This window comes from Sorex fumeus, unplaced genomic scaffold, assembly GCF_029834395.1.
Source record: "Sorex fumeus unplaced genomic scaffold, SorFum_2.1 ptg000008l, whole genome shotgun sequence".
Classification (NCBI taxonomy): domain Eukaryota; kingdom Metazoa; phylum Chordata; class Mammalia; order Eulipotyphla; family Soricidae; genus Sorex; species Sorex fumeus.
This window is the reverse complement of record NW_026606065.1, coordinates 37,119,896-37,139,339: the sequence shown is the minus strand read 5'-3', so window position 1 is coordinate 37,139,339 and position 19,444 is coordinate 37,119,896. Positions and strand designations below refer to the sequence as shown.

The window sequence follows — 19,444 nt, the reverse complement described above, 5'->3', positions numbered from 1 at the left end:
ACAATGCGGTGCCAAGAATTGAACCCAGGTCTGGTGCATGCTTAACTGCTGTACTATGTTCCAGCCCTTTACACATTTTGGGCGTCATAGTTCTGGGTTTGAAGGATGGGATATGTGACTTTTCCAAACATGTTATACAATAAGGATATATCAAAAAGATGCCAAGCATTGACTTTCCTTATATTTACCCCTTTCTACCCCATTGTGTGAAAATAAAAACATCTTAGATTAGAAATATTATCAGTTGATTTAGAAATAGATTAATTAAACAGGTGAGCAATTTTTGATACTTCACTACTTAAAAAATACCTTCTACTCCCAATATTAAATCCTATTATAGATTTCCTGCTTTTGGTAAAATCCTGTTTAGACTGGATTTTATATCTTTTCTGATCGAAGTGATTAACTACATGTGGTGATGCTGTGGAGTTTGCTAGTCTCATTTCAGTTCTCAGGGCTTACTTCCACCTGTGCTTGGGGACCATGTGATGTCAACGATTGAACCAGGGCTCCTGCGTGTCACGTGTGTACTTTAGCCTTCTGGAATATTTCCTCACCACGAGACATTTATATATTTGAACTGAAAGTTTTCATTTATTTTCTATGGATACCTATAAGTAGTTTTGAAAATCTGTCACCTGATTCTACATTTATTTACATCCATTATGTTCATGATTCTTTTTGTGGATACAGTTCTATATATATATATATATATATATATATATATACACATATGTATGCATATTGTGTATATATATGTATCAAGTTACATGTCTTCCATTTATAAGCTTTGTAGAAATTAAGTGTCCATAGTGTCTGTGTGGCAAAGGAGTGTGAGACGATAGTATTCAATACTTTTATAATACACTAAAATTGATTTGCTTGAACGAACCCAGTAATAGTAACGTCTCCATGTGAGACTTGTTGTTACTATGTTTGACATATTGAATACATCATGGGTAGCTTGCCAGGCTTTGCCATGCAGGTGAGATACTCTCAGTAGCTTGCGAGGCTCTCTGAGAGGGGCAGAGGAATCAAACCTGGGTTGGTGGGTCAGCCACGTGCAAGGCAAACGCCCTACCTACCATAGGTAGGGCGTTTGCCTTGCACGTGGCTGACCTGAGTTCGATTCTTTCTGACCTGGGTTTGATTCTTCCTTCCTTCTAGGAGAGCCTGGCAAGCTACTGAGAGTATCTCAACCCACATAGCAAAGCCTGGCAAGCTACTCGTGACATATCCGATATGCCAAAAACAGTAACAACAAGTCTCACAATGGAGACTTTACTGGTGCCTGCTCAAACAAATTGATGAACAACAGGAGGACAGTGCTACAGTACTACAGAGATATTGTAGTTTATAATAGTACGAAAATACACTAAAACATATTCTTAAATTATCATTGGACTGGAACAGCATTTTATTACTTGTATCCTGATGCCACTTTGTCTCGTAGACTGAACGCTATCATCCTTGAGGTTTGGTAAACAGGTGGGGTCTATTTGTATTTGGTGGATTTGAATTTGACACTACTTCCACTACCCAGCCGTCGCCACACTCCAGGACGCTTTCCGGACCCGCGCGGCAGCTCCGGCCGAGACCCACGCACAACTGAAGACCCACAGAACAAGATAAGTGGAACTCTCTGAGACCTTGGACTCCAGGCTCGGCAGACCCAGGGACAGAGCTTCTCTGCTTGCTCCCACCACCACAGGTGACAAAGGGATTCTAATCAGGAGCCCCACCCTACCCTGCCCTGTCTGCTTCCATCAACCACCCAGGGATCGAATTGTGCACAGGAGACCCACCCTACCCAGATAAATACCCCACTGGCAGATTTCCACTCTCGACACTACTTCCACTACCCAGCCGTCGCCACACTCCAGGACGCTTTCCGGACATGATAAGACACTAAATACCCATCTTCTGGAATTGTCGTACCATATTTGATAGGGTTCAAATATGGTAACACCTACAAGGGTGATTAGAGGTCACCCCAAAAGCCTCTATCACTCTCGGAAAGACTGGCAAGCTACCAAGAGTATTCCGCCCGCACGGAAGAGCCTGGCAAGCTATCCGCTGTGTATTCGATATGCCAAAACCAGTAACTACAACTGGTCTCATTCACCTGACCCTGAAGGCTTCACCGACATGGCAGCACTGAGAAGGATGAGAAAGGAAAGGCCGACAAAATCTCAAGGCCGACCTAGGCTGCCACAACGAAGGAAGACAAAAATGATCGTCTGTACTTTCAATGCACGTACGCTAGCATCAGATGCATCCATCGAGGACCTGATGGTACAAGCGCGAATGATCAAGTACGGCATCATTGTTCTGACCGAGACAAGAAGGCACGAATCTCACCATGCCGTTTTCGACACTGGAGAAGAATTCTTCCTCAGAACATGCGATAAAAGAGGTGTTGGAGCCGTCGGTGTCCTTGTCAACACAAACTTGGCCAAGAGCATTGATTCATTCGAATGCCTAACAACCCGAATCGGACGTTTACATTTGAATAGATGTGGCTCACTGCCTGCAGTTTCTATCTTCGTTGTCTACGCACCAACATCTCATTATGATGAAAGAGAAATCGAGAAGTTCTACATGGAGCTAGAGAAGTTCTATAAAGAAGACCACACCTTCTACAAGATCATTGTGGGTGATTTTAATGCCAAGATAGGACCGAGAAGATCAGCTGAAGAACTTCACATTGGGACCCATGGCCTAGAATGGAACGAACAGGGTGAGAGACTGTCTGAGTTCATCATGTCGACCAAGACCATTCATGGTAACTCACAGTTCCAGAAGGCAGAATCTAAACGATGGACATGGGAGTCTCCCGGTGGACGATTCCACAACGAAATAGACCACATCATATTCAATCGACGGTTTTGCCTGACTGATGTCGCTGTTGTCCCAAAATTTCGAACGGGATCAGACTACCGTCTCCTTCGTGCAAAATTCTACTTCACAGAGCGGGGAGAAAGGGCTGCAAAGTTCAAAAAGAGAACTCCCAGAATGACCACCAACTGGGAACTCTTTGGTACTATTGCGGCAACAAGGGAAGATGCCATTGTTGACAACATTGACGAGGAATACGATCGACTGGTTCAGCACCTCCATGAATGTGCGAGGAACGCCAAGAGAGAGATAGCCACAAAAAGTCGCCTATCTTCGAAAACTCTTGAGCTAATTCGCCAGCGTGGTTTGGCGCATGCCTCAGGCAACCGCAAGCTAACGTCCGAGCTTGCAAAGCAGTGCAGAGATGCGATCAAGGAAGACCTCAAAGAGAGAAGAGCAGAAGTACTGGTAGATGCGGCAGAAGCCGGGAAAAGTATTCGTAACGCCCGCCTGTCCTTCGCCAACTATAAGACCAAGATGACTGCCCTCCGATGTCCTGATGGATCCATCACATCCTCCAGAACGGCAATGGAGAAGATTATCCATGACTTCTACTCAAATCTCTTCGATAGCCATGTCCACTTGCCGACATACCAAATTCCACAGGATGGGTATGTCGTTCCTAACGTTCTCCCTTCCGAAATCCGACACGCCATTTCGTTGGTAAAGAAGCAAACAGCACCCGGCCCAGACAAGGTCAGACCTGAACACCTGAAGAACCTGCCGTCAGTACTCATCAATACACTGGCTCGGCTCTTCACTCGCTACCTGTCTGAATGCAAGGTTCCGTCCCAATGGAAAACCAGCAGGACCGTACTACTGTTCAAGAAGGGAGACATCCATGACATTGGCAACTATTGCCCGATCTGCCTATTGTCTGTCATCTACAAGCTGTTCACTCGAGTCATCCTGAATAGAATTGGCAGAACACTAGATGAAGGACAACCATGCGAGCAAGCCGGGTTCCGCAAAGGATTCAGCACCATCGACCATATCCACACGGTAACCAAGCTCATTGAGGTTTCTCGGGAGTTCAAGATGCCGCTCTGCTTAACGTTCATTGATTTAAAGAAGGCCTTTGATTCTGTTGAGACGGAAGCGGTCATTGAAGCCCTAGCCAATCAGGGCATTCAAGCCCAATACATCAGGATCCTCCGTGAGCTGTATTGCGGATTCACTACCAGGATCTCACCATTCTACAAAGAAGTGATCGTTGATATCAAGAGAGGGGTGCGACAGGGTGATACCATTTCACCGAAACTCTTCAGTGCCACCCTCGAGAACATCATGCGACGACTGGAATGGGAAGGAATGGGAGTGAAGATAGATGGTCGGCAACTACACCACCTCCGCTTTGCTGATGACATTGTTTTAATAACACCAAACATCAGCCAAGCGGCACAAATGCTGGCCGACTTTGACCGTGAGTGTGGAAAGGTAGGACTACAGCTGAATCTTACGAAGACAATGTTTATGAGAAACAGCCTTGTTCCTGACGCCCCATTCGCTCTCAATGGAACGACCATCTCCGAATGCAACAGCTATGTGTACCTAGGTCGAGAAGTCAACATGAGAAATGACCTGGCACCCGAGCTGAGCAGGAGGAAGAGAGCGGCTTGGAACGCCTTCATGAACGTCGAAGAAATAGCTAAGAGGACGAAGAACCTCCGGCTCCGGGCACATCTCTTTGATTCCACTGTTCTTCCTGCATTAACATATGCCTCAGAGACCTGGGCCCTACGCAAACAAGATGAGAACGCCATTCAGGTCTCCCAAAGAAGAATAGAAAGAGCTATGCTTGGAATATCACGTTTCACTCAAATGAGAGAACGAATCCGGAGTTCTGACATCCGTCGACGATCAAGGATCAGGGACGCTGTCTCATATGCCAAGGTGTCGAAAATCAGATGGGCTGGTCACGTAATGAGATTTAAAGACGACCGTTGGACTAGAGCTGTTACTGATTGGATTCCACGGGATGTCAAGAGACCGCGTGGCCGCCCACCTACCAGATGGTCAGACTTCTTTGTCAAGATCATGAACGATCGGTTTGAGGCCCTCCATGTTCCCGGAGCGAAGAGATACCATTGGGCTACACTAGCACGCGACAGGGACAAATGGAGACGTTACTGGCGCCCGCTCGAGCAAATCGACGACTAACGGGAAGTTAAGTGATTAAGTGATTAAGAATTTGAAATTTTCCAAAAGGTTATAGACATTATTTGCATTCCTGTTTTCTTCGGGACTAACTTAAACAAACCAGCAAAATTGTTGTGCAAATGCCATGCGTGGACAGCCTCCACTGTCATGTCAGAAAGAGATGACAACAACTCACACAGACTTTGCCTTGGTGAGTAACAGAGCTAAAGTGATACAACTCTGCTTATTCTGATTTTCTCCTCTTTCCTGAAATTCTTCTAATATTTGCATTTTCCTGGTATTGTTTTCCCCAAAGCAATAGCTGGAACAGCTGCCGTGTTGTCCCCTTGGGTATGTGACACGTCTGACCTAAGGAAATGAACATCTGGATGATCGATGAGATTGCTAAGAGCACACCATGTGTGTGTCCCCGCAGCCCTGCCCAAGTTTTGGTCTCTCACCCGTGTCAGCGCCCCACCTAACGTGGGATCCAACTGCCCTTTAAGACTAAAATGGGTGGTGCCTTCTCTTGGGATTTGATTTTCCACTCTATTTCCATTCGAAACAAATCAATTGTTTTCCTTGATGGTCAGATGCTTCATTTCTGCCCTCCAGTTAAAGTTGTTATTCAAAAGAGATCCCCTTTTCTCTTTTCCTCTTTTGCCATGTCTTCCTTTCCTCAATCTTTCAGTCTTTCTTCCTTCCTGTTAGATCCCACCAACCTCTCAGGGAACTGACTTGATTATGTCAGTCTAGCAGGATGTGTAACTCCTGGAACTCATGTTCCCATCCCTCTGGAGGCTTTATTTAGTTAAGTAATATTAGTAGTAAGTGTGTTTTTCTGCTAGAGATTCACAATGAGAGATCAGTAAGGGTTTGATCTCTAGGCTCGTAGGGTTCAATTCATACATAGTTATTGCTGACCTACTGTGTAGAGTTCATTTGTGCTTTTACTCCCACTGGAATTATGTGGTGGAAGCTCTGTTCAAAGTCCCGTGCCTTCTCTGCACGAATACAAGGTGAGCACTGCAAAGTATTTGCTAGGAGCTTGGGAGAGAATACGGCAGGTGGGGCCCTGTCCCTGTAGGTAGCCAACCCATGTTTAATCTCTGGCATCCCCTAAGGTCCCCTGAACCCTCCACAATGAGTGATACCTGAACACAGAGCCAGAAAATAAGCCTTGAGTAACTCTGAGCGTGGCCCCCAAACCAAAGGAAAAACAGGGAATATTTTTTATTTCTTTTTGGGTCACACCCCACGATGTACAGGGGTCACTCCTGGCTTTGCACTCAAGAATTACTCCTGGCAGTGCTCAAGGGACCATATGGGATACTGGGAATCGAACCCGTGTTGGCCACATGCAAGGCAAACTCCCTACCCACTGTGCTTTCACTCCAGCCCCCAAATAGGGAATACTTGCTGAGTGCCTGCACATAAAATTTATGCATAAATGAATGACTGTTGGAGAATTGAATGAGATATTGGTTTATTTCAAGAGCCTACTGCCTTAATGGGGAAGCTGTGACTCCACAAATAGCATTGGTTATAGAAATAAGAGTGTGGTTGATGGACGGATTTAGTTACGGAGACAGAAAAGAGGCTGCCAGTTGGGGTCATTCATTGATGACTCCCGTTCTGTGCTTTTGTCAAACAGCAAGTTCACCCAGCCCTGAAATCCAGGGGACGATAATGAACTGCCTTGTCATTTGTATGTCTTTATCCCAGGAACCAGCTGTTTCCTGGATCACATTTTATTACAATTTTTATTTATAGTATGTCTTTGAAAGGGAAACAGTACAGCGGAACTCAGCAGTTGGTGTGTAATAATGCATAATTTAAAGCTTATAGGAGATACTTCTGAGTGTGAGGCAAGAAGGGCTGCTTACCAATTTTAAAATCTGCAAGATTCCCCTAATGCTTCTGACTGTGGCTTGGTAGAAAGAGGATTAGCCTTGGGATCATACTGTAGATCTGAAGAGAACAAGAATTAGCCTTGAGGCTAGATAACCATAGATCTGCATCCTTATTCCATGACATTTTAGCAAATATGGTTTAGATGAAAATATTTTTATTTTCCCCTCTCTCCCTCTCTGTTTAATGTATATAATATTTGTTTGGAAAGTCTATTCACATAGTTAGGAATGAATTTGCTCAGGTTTTATTGGGTCCATGCTAATTTTGAATTCTAGTTTGACATCAGGTACTTTATAAGAAGCCCATATAGCATAGCATTTAATTGTGTGAATATATCCCAGTGCACTAAAATCTAATGCTATCTTTAGATCTGTTGTTTTAATTTCCACCATAAGGATCAAACTCCTTTGGATTATAAATGTATGAAGTTTGAATTGCATTTTCCTAGCACGTAATAGAAATGAAATATATAATTTTTACCATATAAAGTTATGCTTGAAAAACAACTTTCACAGAATTTTAAAATTCAGCCGTGGAATGACACCTTTAGAATTCTAATTGCATTCATTTTGAATTTTTCAGAGACATTGGTGAAAATGCCCAATGACATCTCTAGATGGCATTATTGCACCAGCAGGAAGAAGAAATAATTAAGCGTGTGATTTCTTTCCCAGAATAGTCAACCTGTTTAATAGTAAATGCAGGCTTAAGAATCCTTGATACCACTAGAATTGGGAAATGATGCATGGAAAGAAGGCATTTAAAATAATATAACAGTAAAATCAGATGCAACCTGATGAATTCAATAATAATTGTTCATTTAAGAAAGAAGTAGGGGAAGGAAGAGAAGTTGATTGATTGAAATGGAAAGACTTCTTCCACATTTCTTGGAAACATATCAGTAAACAAAGGAGGACAACTAGTAACTGAAGTTACACAGCTCAATATTAGTACTAAATCACACAAAATAAAATTAGACATCATTACTCTATCGACATATTTCATGGCATTGAACAATGTACTGTGTATGTTTTCATTTTCTTTAATAAGCTTCTATCTGATATCTGACTTATAGAAAACACTCCTCTTTACTTTTCTTTTAAAGTATTTGATTGACTCATGTGATTTTAATATGGATCATCATAATAATATTTTACTTCTCACACAGAATTTGTTGGGTTATGAGTCCACCAATAAATTTCACTTAAGTCAATTATTTCTGTGGCCTAATTTTAAGGAAAACATTTGTAGTTCTAATCTCAAAATAAGCACCTTAGGGAGAACATGACTGAAGCCAATAAATATATGTCATGGAAAAGTTATTGTTTTATTTTAATTATAGTTGCAGCAGAGAAATTTAAAGACAAGCCGCACATTGTTTACTCCTGAGATCTGTAACTTTTTTTTTCTTGCACTTTTTTTTCTTCTTATATTTATTTATTGAACCACTGTGGTAAAAGTAACAAAGCTTTCAAATTTAAGTCTCGGTCATACAATGATCAAACTCCTTTCCCTTCACCAGTACTCATCTTTCACCACCAAGAACCCCAATATACCCCCCTCCAACCCCTCCCAATGCCTGTGAGGCAGATGATTTCTACTTGACTCTTCTCTACATTGATTACATTCATTATTTTGACAAAAGATGCACCATTATTGTTTAGAATCCCCCCCTCAACAATCAGAATTGCTGAAAAGGCATTGTGAAATACTTTGCTTTCTATAGCTGGTTATGAGAATCATAAAATATCACACGGCCGCAATAGCGGCCATGCGATTTTGGATTTCTGCAAAGAGCCAGATAATTACGAGTTTGGTTTCTATGCGTCTGGTGTTATGGCTGTGCTAGACAGCCACTGGTGGGGGCAACTCACGACCTTGGTAGGTCGTGAAGGATGAGCCAGTACCACCCCTTTTTCCATGAGACTGAAGTTTCCCTGTCACTGCCGGCTCATACCTGGCTTTCCTATAGGCTCTGAGGTGGTGGACACCTTGCTGCTGGGGGGAAAAAGGCGAAAGGAAGCAACATCCTTTCCCTCCTCAGGAGGCATGGCACCGTAGTTTAATGCATGGTCCATTCACTTTTCTGCCGCAAGCTGCTGGGCTCTCGATTAAGTCCTTTTGCCTCTGGATCCATGACCGTGCCGGAGAGCCACTTGAAGGGGGTAACTCGTGACCTCGGTAGGGCGTGAACCATCCCCCTTCCTATGAGACTGCAGTTGCCCCATCACCACCAGCTCATACCTGGCTTTCCAATAAGCTCTGAGGCAGCAGCCACCTTGTATGCGGTTCAGATGCATTTCTGCCAAAAGCCGCTGGGTGTCAAGATTTGTTTCTGAGTCTCTGGGATCATGACTGTTAATCAGCTTAATCAGGAGCCAGAGAAGCCATTTGTAGGCAGCGACTCGGGGTCTCGCTGGGATGGAGAGGAAAGGGCCGCTTTACCCCCATCTGGTGATGCCCTACGTATCTCATCACTGCAGGCCCAAACCTGACTGTCCAGTGGCCTTTGGAGGATGGCGGTCACTGGGCCGCCAGTGAGAACAGGCCAAGGTCCGAAAGCTATTCCCACCTGGAGTGGCCCAGCACCCATAACCTACTGCAGGAACAGGATGCATTTCTGCCAAAAGCCTTTGGGGTTCCGAGATTCATTTCTGAGTCTCTGGGATCATTGCCATTAAGCAGTTCAATCAGGAACCAGAGAGGCCATGCCTCCAACTATATAGCTGAGTTGGAGGTAGTTTGTTGGTGTGTCTCCGACATACCTAACTTTTGGCCGTTTACTTTCTTGGTAAACTTTGCCCCAAGTTTTTGGGGTCTGACCAAAGGCACAGCAGAAATTTTGGGGCCTTTGAAAGTCTGACGTTGCGATCAGGCTGCTGATGAGCTCGCCTCACAGGTACAGATTGAGGCACCATAGCCCCAGTTCTGTAAGTTTTTCATTTGTTAATGGTTGTCTATTGGAATGCTTGCAGCCTGCATGGACTTTCAACCAATCCTGCTGGAAAAATATCATACTTTTAGAATTACTAATAGCGACACTCAAATTTCATCCATCTATTATGAGTAAAAATACTTATGTTCAATTGATATTGTTAATATGTCCCCAGTTAATCATCAGACAAATGTGATCATGGCTATAATTATGTGTTTTCACTCTAATATTTATTGTATTTATGTTTTATGCAGAGAATATATCTTTTAATTTTGCATGGGTTCTTTGCTATTCAGTAAAATATGACATAGAAAAAGAATTACTATTCTCTGTTTCATAGTCTGGTCAAAAAATACAATGTAGTTTAAGTGCTAAGTTATGGGTCATGCCTATAGATATAAAACTTTAAAAAAGATGATTCGTTAGCTCTTGAGGAACAGAGGTAGGGACATGGGAGTGCAGTCTAATCTCAAGAAGATGAAGTAAGTAGTGTAAGCTATAAATATATGTATGTATGTACACCATATGCAACATTTTAAAGGCAAGATGGTTATAACTGAGTTTGCTTGAGTAAGTTGGTTCAAACTTGAAGTGTTAAAACTGAGTCTTGATAACAGTATTGAAAACATTTATTTTTCAATAATTTAACATGACATTTAGTACAACATATGTGTGAATTAAATGAGTGCATATTAAGTACATCAGATGTAAAAACTCAATTCAGTAGACAGAATTTCTCAGCTCTATAGAAATATCACCTCGAGGAACCTTGGGCCATTTGCCAGACTGCAATGCCTTCTGCTTCTCTACATCTTCCCTACATCCCTTCCCTTCCCTACATCTCTGAATCTAGTGAAATCATTCCCTGGCATATAAAATTTATTTTCAGGAGCCAGAATAATAGTATAGAGGGTCACGTACCTTGAACATGACTAATGCAGGTTCAATCCCCAACACCCTATATGGTCCCTAGAGCCCTTCCAGGAGTGACATCTGAGTGTAGACCCGGAAGTAAGGCCTGAGTACCACCAGGTGGCCCAACAACAACAACAACAGCAACAACAACAACAACAACAACAAGGGGCGAGAGGGATAGTATAGCAGGTAGCCTTTGCCTTGCATGTGGCTGACCTGGGTTCAATCCCCAGCATCCCATTTGGTCCCCCAAGCACCAACAGGAATAATTCAATCCCCAGCATCTCATATGGTCCCCCAAGCATCACCTTAGCATCGCTGAGTGTCACCGAAAAAGCAAAAACAAGCAAGCAAACAAAAAACAATAACAGCACACACATACATATATGCACACTGTATTAATATATGAAATATATTTAAATGTATGGAAAATTTATCTTTTAAGATAAAAACTTTGTGTAGATTTTAATAGATATTATATTATTTGTATTTTTTGTGTCTAATACCTAGATATTAATATTATGATTGCAAAATTCTTCTATTTTAATGTGTGTAGATATGGTTTATTTATTTTGATTTCTGAATACTTTGTGACTTTCTCACATTGACACCAGTGACTCATAGTTAAATATGATTTGCACTGTAGCACTGTCCGTTGTTCATCTATTTGTTTGAGCAGGCACCAGTAATGTCTCCATTGTGAGACCTGTTTTTACTGTTTTGGCATATCAAATACACCACAGGGATCTTGCTAGGCTTTGCCGTGCAGGTGGGATACTTTTGGTAGTTTGCCGGGCTCTCTGAGAGTGATGGAGGAATCAAGCCCAGGTCAGCAGCGTGCAAGGCAAATGTCCTACCTGCTGCGCTATCACTCCAGTCTGAATATGAGTTAAGTAATAAAATTTGCAGTGCTGACTTCAACATGTTATCACACTCTTCTGTCAGTCACTCTATTCTTCTATAGACATTGGGGGCTTCCATGTTGGACTAGAGAATACAGTGATTCCAATATGGTCTTGGGTGATACACTTGTAAACATATGTATTTCTTGACAGTACACATTATGGCATGAAATTGCTAAATTATAATTTTTACATTTTTGATGTACTGTATTATTTTACATGGCATTGACACTTGGTTGTACCAGTTTATATTCCCACCAGCATGAAATGAGTCATTTTAGTGCCTTATTGCTATTCCTGACAAAGCAGTATCAGCCTTCACAATTTTTATTTCTTTGGGGCCACATGGTGGTGCTCAAAGGTAATTCCTGGTGCTTGCAAGAACTGTGCCAAGCCAGTTCCTGAATGGACCCTGAATCTCCCATATGTAATGCTTCTTCTCCAATCCTTTAACCTATATCCCTAACCAAGACTCCACAGTTTGGGATCATTCTGAAAATTTTAGTGCTATTCTATTAGTTTTCATGTACAGTTCCCTCTTTACCAATATTTGCTGGGAATTAATATTGCATTTGTATTGATTGTCCCATTTTTATATGCATTTTCTTTTTCTTAATAGTTATAGATATTTTTTTTGTTTGTCAAGCTGTCCTTTCGTTATGCACATTTGGGGGCTTCTGAGCAGTGCTCAGAGAGTCTGGGTGCATTGCGAGCTGATATTTAGCTAATTGGACCTTGTGAATCAGTGCTACAGCCTGGCCATGTGACAGTTCTCAGGCCCAATAGACTTGGGGCCCACTGGGGTTACCCAGGTGGTGCTGGATTGGTCTTCATGACTCCAGAGGTGAGTGCTCAGGAGACCATGTAGTAGGGTTGAACTCAGGTTCTTGTGCATGCAAGGCACTTGTTTCTTGCTTCTTATCTGTCTTTCTAACCCTTCACTTGTATTTATAAAAAAATTCTTGAACCTATAATATTACTATGCTTTGTCAGAATTACTTGCTTCTGACCATGTTACTCACTCTGTTATCAGTTTGGGAAATTTCATGTTTCAATATATATTTTAAATCATAATTATGTTCATCAATATTCTGTATCTATAATGTTTATTTGAAGTAATTAATATATATAAAACATAATGAACTAATTTTCTTTAAAAAATCTAAAATAATTACCTTCTGATTGAACTACTATAAAATGATTGGAGTTGGCATTCCAAAGTAATGATAATAGAAAACTAAGAAAAATGAATCTACACATTGTGTGTTCATGGAAGCAACTCTTAGCAGGGATTGTAAATTGCTAAAATATAAAAAAAGTGGGAGAATGGGGCTGAGCAGTAGTACAGCAGGTAGGGTACTTGTCTTGCAAGAGGCTGTCTCAGGTTTGATCCCAGGCATCACATCTGGTCCCCTGAGCACTGCCAGGAAAAATCACGGAGGCCAGAACCAGAGGTAAATCCTGAGCACTGTTGGGTATAGCCCCAAAACAAAAAAGAAAAAAAACAAAAAACCTGTACTTGCATCTCAGAAAAACGTCTTTCTTTCTTTTTTTTTTTTGATGCACCACAGATCTAAATTGCTCTTCAACAGACCCTTTATAAACAACACTAAATTAAAGTGCAATATGCAAAGACTAAGTGATTATGTAGGTGTTTCACTTCAAATTATTGAAATAATTGTTAACAGATACCCTTTGATATCAGAGGCTGAGCTGAGCCAACCGAGTTTAATTTTCCTCCCAATTCATGATGTGACCTGGAACAGAGTGGGCTTGCACGCGGCCAACCCAGGTTTGATTCCTCCGTCTCTCTTGGAGAGTCCGGCAAGCTACTGAGAGTATCCCACCCTCACGGCAGAGCCTGACAAGCTCCCTGTGGCGTATTCAATATACCAAAAAAAACAGTAACAACAAGTTTCACAATGGAGACTTTATTGGTGCCCGCTCGAGCAAGTCGATAAACAATGGGAGGACAGTGCTACAGTGCTACAATTCGTGATGTACCTTTTTGATACTTGTTTTACTTTGTGCAAGTTTGAGATAAATGGAACATTTGATACCTGATATTTTATTAATTTCTCAGGTTTTTCCACACACTATAGACAGTACAAAGAACAGTCTATTTTAGTGTAAAAAACACACCCTTGAATGGAAACTAGTACTGCAATCATTTTTTGTCAAATATAAGACATTCATATATATAAGTTAATAAGTTATCAGATAAGGAGGTGGAAACATAAATAAGTTATATATATATATGGGAATTCAAATATATAGATCTATTTGTGTATATAGTAAAGTAGAGGCCCTCCCGTTTATCATCGATTTGCTCGAGCGGGCCCAGTAACGTCTCCATTGGAGACTTTGTTGTTACTGTGTCTGGCATATCGAATACTCTCGGTAGCTTGCTGGGCTCTCCGAGAGGAGTGGAGGAATCGAACTTGGGTCGGCCATGTTGGCTGCGTGCAAGGCAGACGCCCTACCCGCTGTGCTATCTCTCCAGCCCTATTTGTGTATATAAGGCTTATAAATATATAAATAATTATGAATAAGTAACATATAGGTGGGGGCACAAATAAGTCATATGTTTATAGCCTACTGGTCATATAGTGACATAGAACATATGTATGACAAAAACTGATTGCAGTACATATATATGACTTATTTGCATTCTCACTGCCTGAATGCTTACTCATTTCTGTGTAATCAGTGTTTTCAATATTTTCAGAACTGATATTTATACACTTATGTATGATATATAATCCTTACTATAATATTCCTAAAATGATTTTTTTAATGATGGAATGACTTTGAAATGCCAATATCATGCTGCTATTTTCTGCAGTTCTCTTATCAAAACCAATTCTTAAGACAGTCAGGAAAATGTCTAGTCATGGAGTAGTACCAAGTACATTAGCTAGGGTAAAATGTAAGAGATCAGGTATGATTTAATAAAACTAATACAGTTAAAACCTTCATGGAAAGGATAAGACTAGCTAAGTCTAATTCACCCTCCTCAACACCAGAAATTATATAATATGTAATTATATGATATCTGAAAAGTTTGTGAAGATCATGGAACATATTTGGAACCAATCCAATAAGATGAAATTAATGACCAGAGAATGCCAGATCAGGTTGTGATTGATTTATGTGGGCATGGAGTTTTGGAGAGAGAAAAATGATCACATTAACTTGAAAAGAGGATAGAAAGAGGTTGAGGAAAGGAAGTTCAGTAAGCATTTAAACACCAAAGACAGTGTCTTAACAACAATATTCTAAAATGTATTTTCACAAAAGATGTAGCAGTCCAATTCTGCAAGAAAGAAATTGGAATGTGTAGCAGATTAAAATTCTAGTAGCAGCTGAGATATTTATTACATTGATAGGTAAGTTTCTTCTGTCTCTTTACCTGTGAAAATGAAGCAGTCTATTTTACAGTGTTGACAATAAAATGCACTATCAGACTTAATTGTGCCTACCTCAGTGTTAAATATACAATACACCTCTGATGTTTATTCCCTTTCTCATTCATATCTTGTGTTATTGGTTTTATTTCAGAACTGTGATAGATTGAGTATGGCATAAATATATCATAAGATGGCTTTTTAAATTATTTTCAAGAAGATTAAAATATTGTGCTTTGGCACATAAATGTACTTAATGGTTATTATAAAATTTAATATTTGCTAAGCCTTTTCTAGATATTATACAGATTAGATATTATGCATAACACATTGATTATTTACAGTTTTTATTAGGATAGTTTTAGTTCAGATATCTTATACAGGAAATATTTGATAAGGCAGTAGTTAAAACCAAGTTTGCCTGATTCTGAAACCCACAATTTTAACAAAGTGATAGTGATTAATTGGTATTAATTAGTGGAACTAAAATTTCAGATCTTTGATTTAAGATACATTTATCTTAGAGACAGAGACAAAAAATGTAGAATATTAGTAATAAGTGTTATGTGATGAATTATTAAATTTTTCACATGTATTTTTACAAGTGTGAGGTTAGATGATTTTTTCAATTATTGTAATTAAAGTAACATGGTCAGTGCTTATGTTTTGCAATAACAAACTCCTGCATACTGTACATTAATGTGCTTATGTCAGAGAACAACTCCCACTATCCTTATGTCAGTTCTAGCTTTTATCACCCACTTCCTGATACCTCTCACCACCATTTGATATATTCAATTTAGTATCAGAAGTGTAAGAGGTTTGATATCATAAGACACTGTCTATCCCATTAATTTGTTTTCTTATACACAGCATATGAGGGAGATCACCTGTGCTCTCTCTCTCTGACTTTTTAGCATAATATCCCCTACTTACATCCAAATATATGAACTGCAATCTCTATATCTACTTAGACATTGCTGGATATTTGGATTGCTTTCTTATTTTGGGTATATTAAATAGTGCTGCAATGAATATAGGTTTGCATACATTGTTCAAGTTAGTATTTTTGTGTTTTGTAGATAGATGTCTAGATACAAATTATCTATGTCATATAGAAATTCTATTTGGTAATGGGATTTCTAGGCCATATAGTAGTTACAGTTTTTTAAAATTAATTAATTTCTGTTGTTTAATCACTGTGAGATGCAGTTACAAAGCTTTCATGATCAGGTTTCAGTCATATAATGTTCCAACACCCATCCCTAGAAGTCTCCTTTCTGTTTTCCATTGGAATGGACTGACAATATTCCTACAAAACCACAGCACCCAAAAGGAGAGAGAGAACAGGGGGAGTGCCCTGCCACAGAGGCAGGGTGGGATGGGAGGATAGGGGGTGGGAGGGATACTGGGATCCGTGGTGGTGGAGAATGGGCACTGGTGGAGGGATGGGTACTCGATCATTGTATAACTGAAATCCAAGCACAAAAATTTGTGAGTCTACAACTGTACCTCATGGTGTTTCACTAATAAAAATTAAAAAAAATTAGTGAAAGTTCTTTTTCCACTGCATTCTCATCAATATGGTTGTTTTTCCCTACTTTAAAAAGGGTAGGTGATTCTAACTATTGCTAATTTATATATCATTTTTATCTTGATTGTAAATGATGAACATTTTTCACATGCCAGCTAACTGTCTTTTCCAGGAAGTATCTGTTTATTGTTCACTCTACACTTTTCAAATATGAAATTGTTTTTCCCTTCCATTTCTTTTGAGGTTCAGAAGCTTCTTCATTTACTATAGTCCCATTTGTTTGTCTTTGCTTCTACTTGCTTGGTAAGTAGTGTTTTCATCTAAAAATGCCTTTAGCTTCAATATTATGGAGGGTTCTGCCTACGTTTTCCTCCACGTACCTTATCGATTCAGGTCTGATATTGAGGTCTTTAAACCATCTTGATTTGTCATTTGTGCCTGTTGTTAGAGTTCTGGAGCTCACTTTTTTTGCATGTAACTGCCCAGTTTTCCCAGCACTACTTATCAAAGAGACTTTCCTTACTCCAATTTTTATTTCTTGCTCCTTTATCAAAGATGAATATTTTAGAGTCTGTGTCAGGATATTCAACTTTATTCCATTGGTCTGCAGGTCTGTCTTTATTCCAGTACCATGCTGTTTTGATTACTACTGCTTTGTAGTACAATTTGAAGTTGGGGATGGTCATGCCTCCTGTCTTCTTTTTCCCAAGGATTGCTTTAGTTATTTGTGGGCGTTTGTTGTTCCATATTTAATTTTAGGAGTGTTTAATCTATTTCTTGAAAAATGCCATAGGTATCCTTTTAGGGACTGTATTGAATCTGTATAATGCTAGGAAGATTATCACCATTTTCACAAGATTAATCTCCCTCTGATTCATAATCAGGAGGTGTGTCTCCATTTCCTCATGTCACCTTTTATGTCTTGAAGTAGTCTTTCTTTGTATAGGTCCTTCACCTCTTTTGTATAGTTGATTCTGGTGCACTTGATTTTATAAGGCACAATTAGAATGGAATTTTTTTATAATATCTAAATTTTCTCTTTTTTACTTATATATAGAGAAGCCATTGACTTTTGGAGATTGATTTTTGTAACCTGCCACTTTATTATATAAACCCACTGTTTATAGTAGCTTTATTTGTAGAGTATTTAGTATTTTCTAACTATAGTATCATGCCATTTGCAAATAGTGATACCTTGACTTCTTTCTTTCCTATCTTGATGCCCTTGGTATTTTTTTTTCTTGCCTACATATAAGGCAAGTATTTTCCATACTATATTGAATAGAAGTGTCAAGAGTGAGCAACCTTGTCTTTTACCTAATCTTAGAGAGGCTTTTAGATTTTCTCCATTGAGAATAATATTTACTTGGTAGATGGTTTTGACTATATTGAGGAAAGTTTCTTTGACTCCCATTTTGTTGAGAATTTTTTTATCATGAATGGGTGCTGGATTTTGTCAAATGCTTTCTCTGCATCTATTGATATGATCATATGTTTTTATCTTTTCTTATATTGATACAGTGTGTTGTGTTGACTGACTTTTGAGTGTTCAACTATCCTTGCATCCCTGGATGAATCTTACTTGGTCATGGCATATGATGTTTTTGACGAGTTGCTGAATTCAGTTTGCTAGTATTTTGTTGAGGATCTTGGCATCTGTATTCATCAGGCATTCATTCATTCATTCATCATCCTGTTATTCGTTGATTGCCTCGAGCAGGCCCCAGTAACGTCTCTTTCATCCTAGCCCTGAGATTATATTCAAGGCTCTTTAGGAGAATGAGACCCATCATTGTTACTGGTATTTGGCATATTTGGTACGCCACGGGGAGTTTGCCAGACTCTGCCCTGTGGGCACGCTACATTCCATAGCCTGCAAGTTTGTCCAAAGTAGGAATGAAATAATAAGATGTCATAAAAAGATGTCCTGATAAGATGTCGCGCGGCCGCGAATGTGGCATTATAGGCACATTGGCCTATAATACTCTTTTCTTGTGGTGTCTCTCTCTGCCTTGGGTATCATAGAAACTCTTGGGGAGTGTTTCTGTTTCTTCAAATTCCTGGAAAAACTTCAATAGGACTGGAAATAGGTCCTTTTTAAAGTTTTGAAAGAATTCATTAGTGAATCCATATGGTCCTGGGCTTTTGTTTTTGGGAAGAATTTTGATGACTGTTTCAATTTTCTCAATAGTTATAAGTCTGCTCAAGTATTCTAGATCCTCTTCATTCGGTCTTGGTGAGTTATAGGAATCCATAAATTTATCCATTTCTTCAAGGTTCTCTTGTTTCATGCCATAAAGATACTCAAAGTGATGTAGGTACTTAGCCAAGGAAGGATACCATGGCAATGGAATTCCTAATAAAACCAATAGGACCAAGGTTGCAAATACAGGAACTGAGGGCTGATAAGACCATCACCTGGAGCCAGTAACAGACCCAGAAAAGGATGAACCCCCCTCTCAGATAAGCAGGAACAAAAGGTCAGGAAAAGAATTTCAACGGTCCTAACAACAAACTTTTACCTAGATAGAAACTCCACATGGGAGCACATGCGTCACCTGAGTACATTTGTCACCCACATCTCCCCTCATGGGATGTGTACTTTCATGCTTTCATAACTAATGCTGAAATGTGTGATCTAATGGTTTCTCTACCTTTGGAGATGCCTGCCATCTCTCTCAAGCATGTTACTCTCTCTCACTTTTTCTCCTTCCCTTCCTAAAAACCTCCAAATAAAATTTGTTTTTACTTCACTGCTCAGTTACTCCTGAAATTCTTTTCTGCAAGACAAGACATGAAT

General features: G+C 40.0%; 2 protein-coding genes across 2 annotated transcripts in view; both read left to right on the top strand.

Annotated features, from left to right (window-relative positions):
- Positions 1-19,444, top strand: part of GPC5 (glypican 5) — a 1,003,796-nt gene that overhangs the window by 450,363 nt on the left and 533,989 nt on the right. The window lies entirely within an intron of this gene.
- Positions 2,233-5,058, top strand: LOC130019155 (uncharacterized). Its single transcript, XM_056109758.1, has 2 exons — positions 2,233-2,740; positions 4,454-5,058. Exons 1-2 carry the CDS (start codon positions 2,233-2,235, stop codon positions 5,056-5,058), a joined length of 1,113 nt encoding a protein of 370 aa, XP_055965733.1.

What these genes read in the sequence shown, in the direction of transcription:
- LOC130019155 (XM_056109758.1), top strand. Translation starts at nt 2,233, where the DNA reads ATGATCGTCTGTACTTTCAATGCACGTACGCTAGCATCAGATGCATCC. An exon ending in CCTAGAATGGAACGAACAGG is followed by an intron (nt 2,741 to 4,453) that starts GTGAGAGACTGT and finishes ATGTGTACCTAG; the next exon opens with GTCGAGAAGTCAACATGAGA.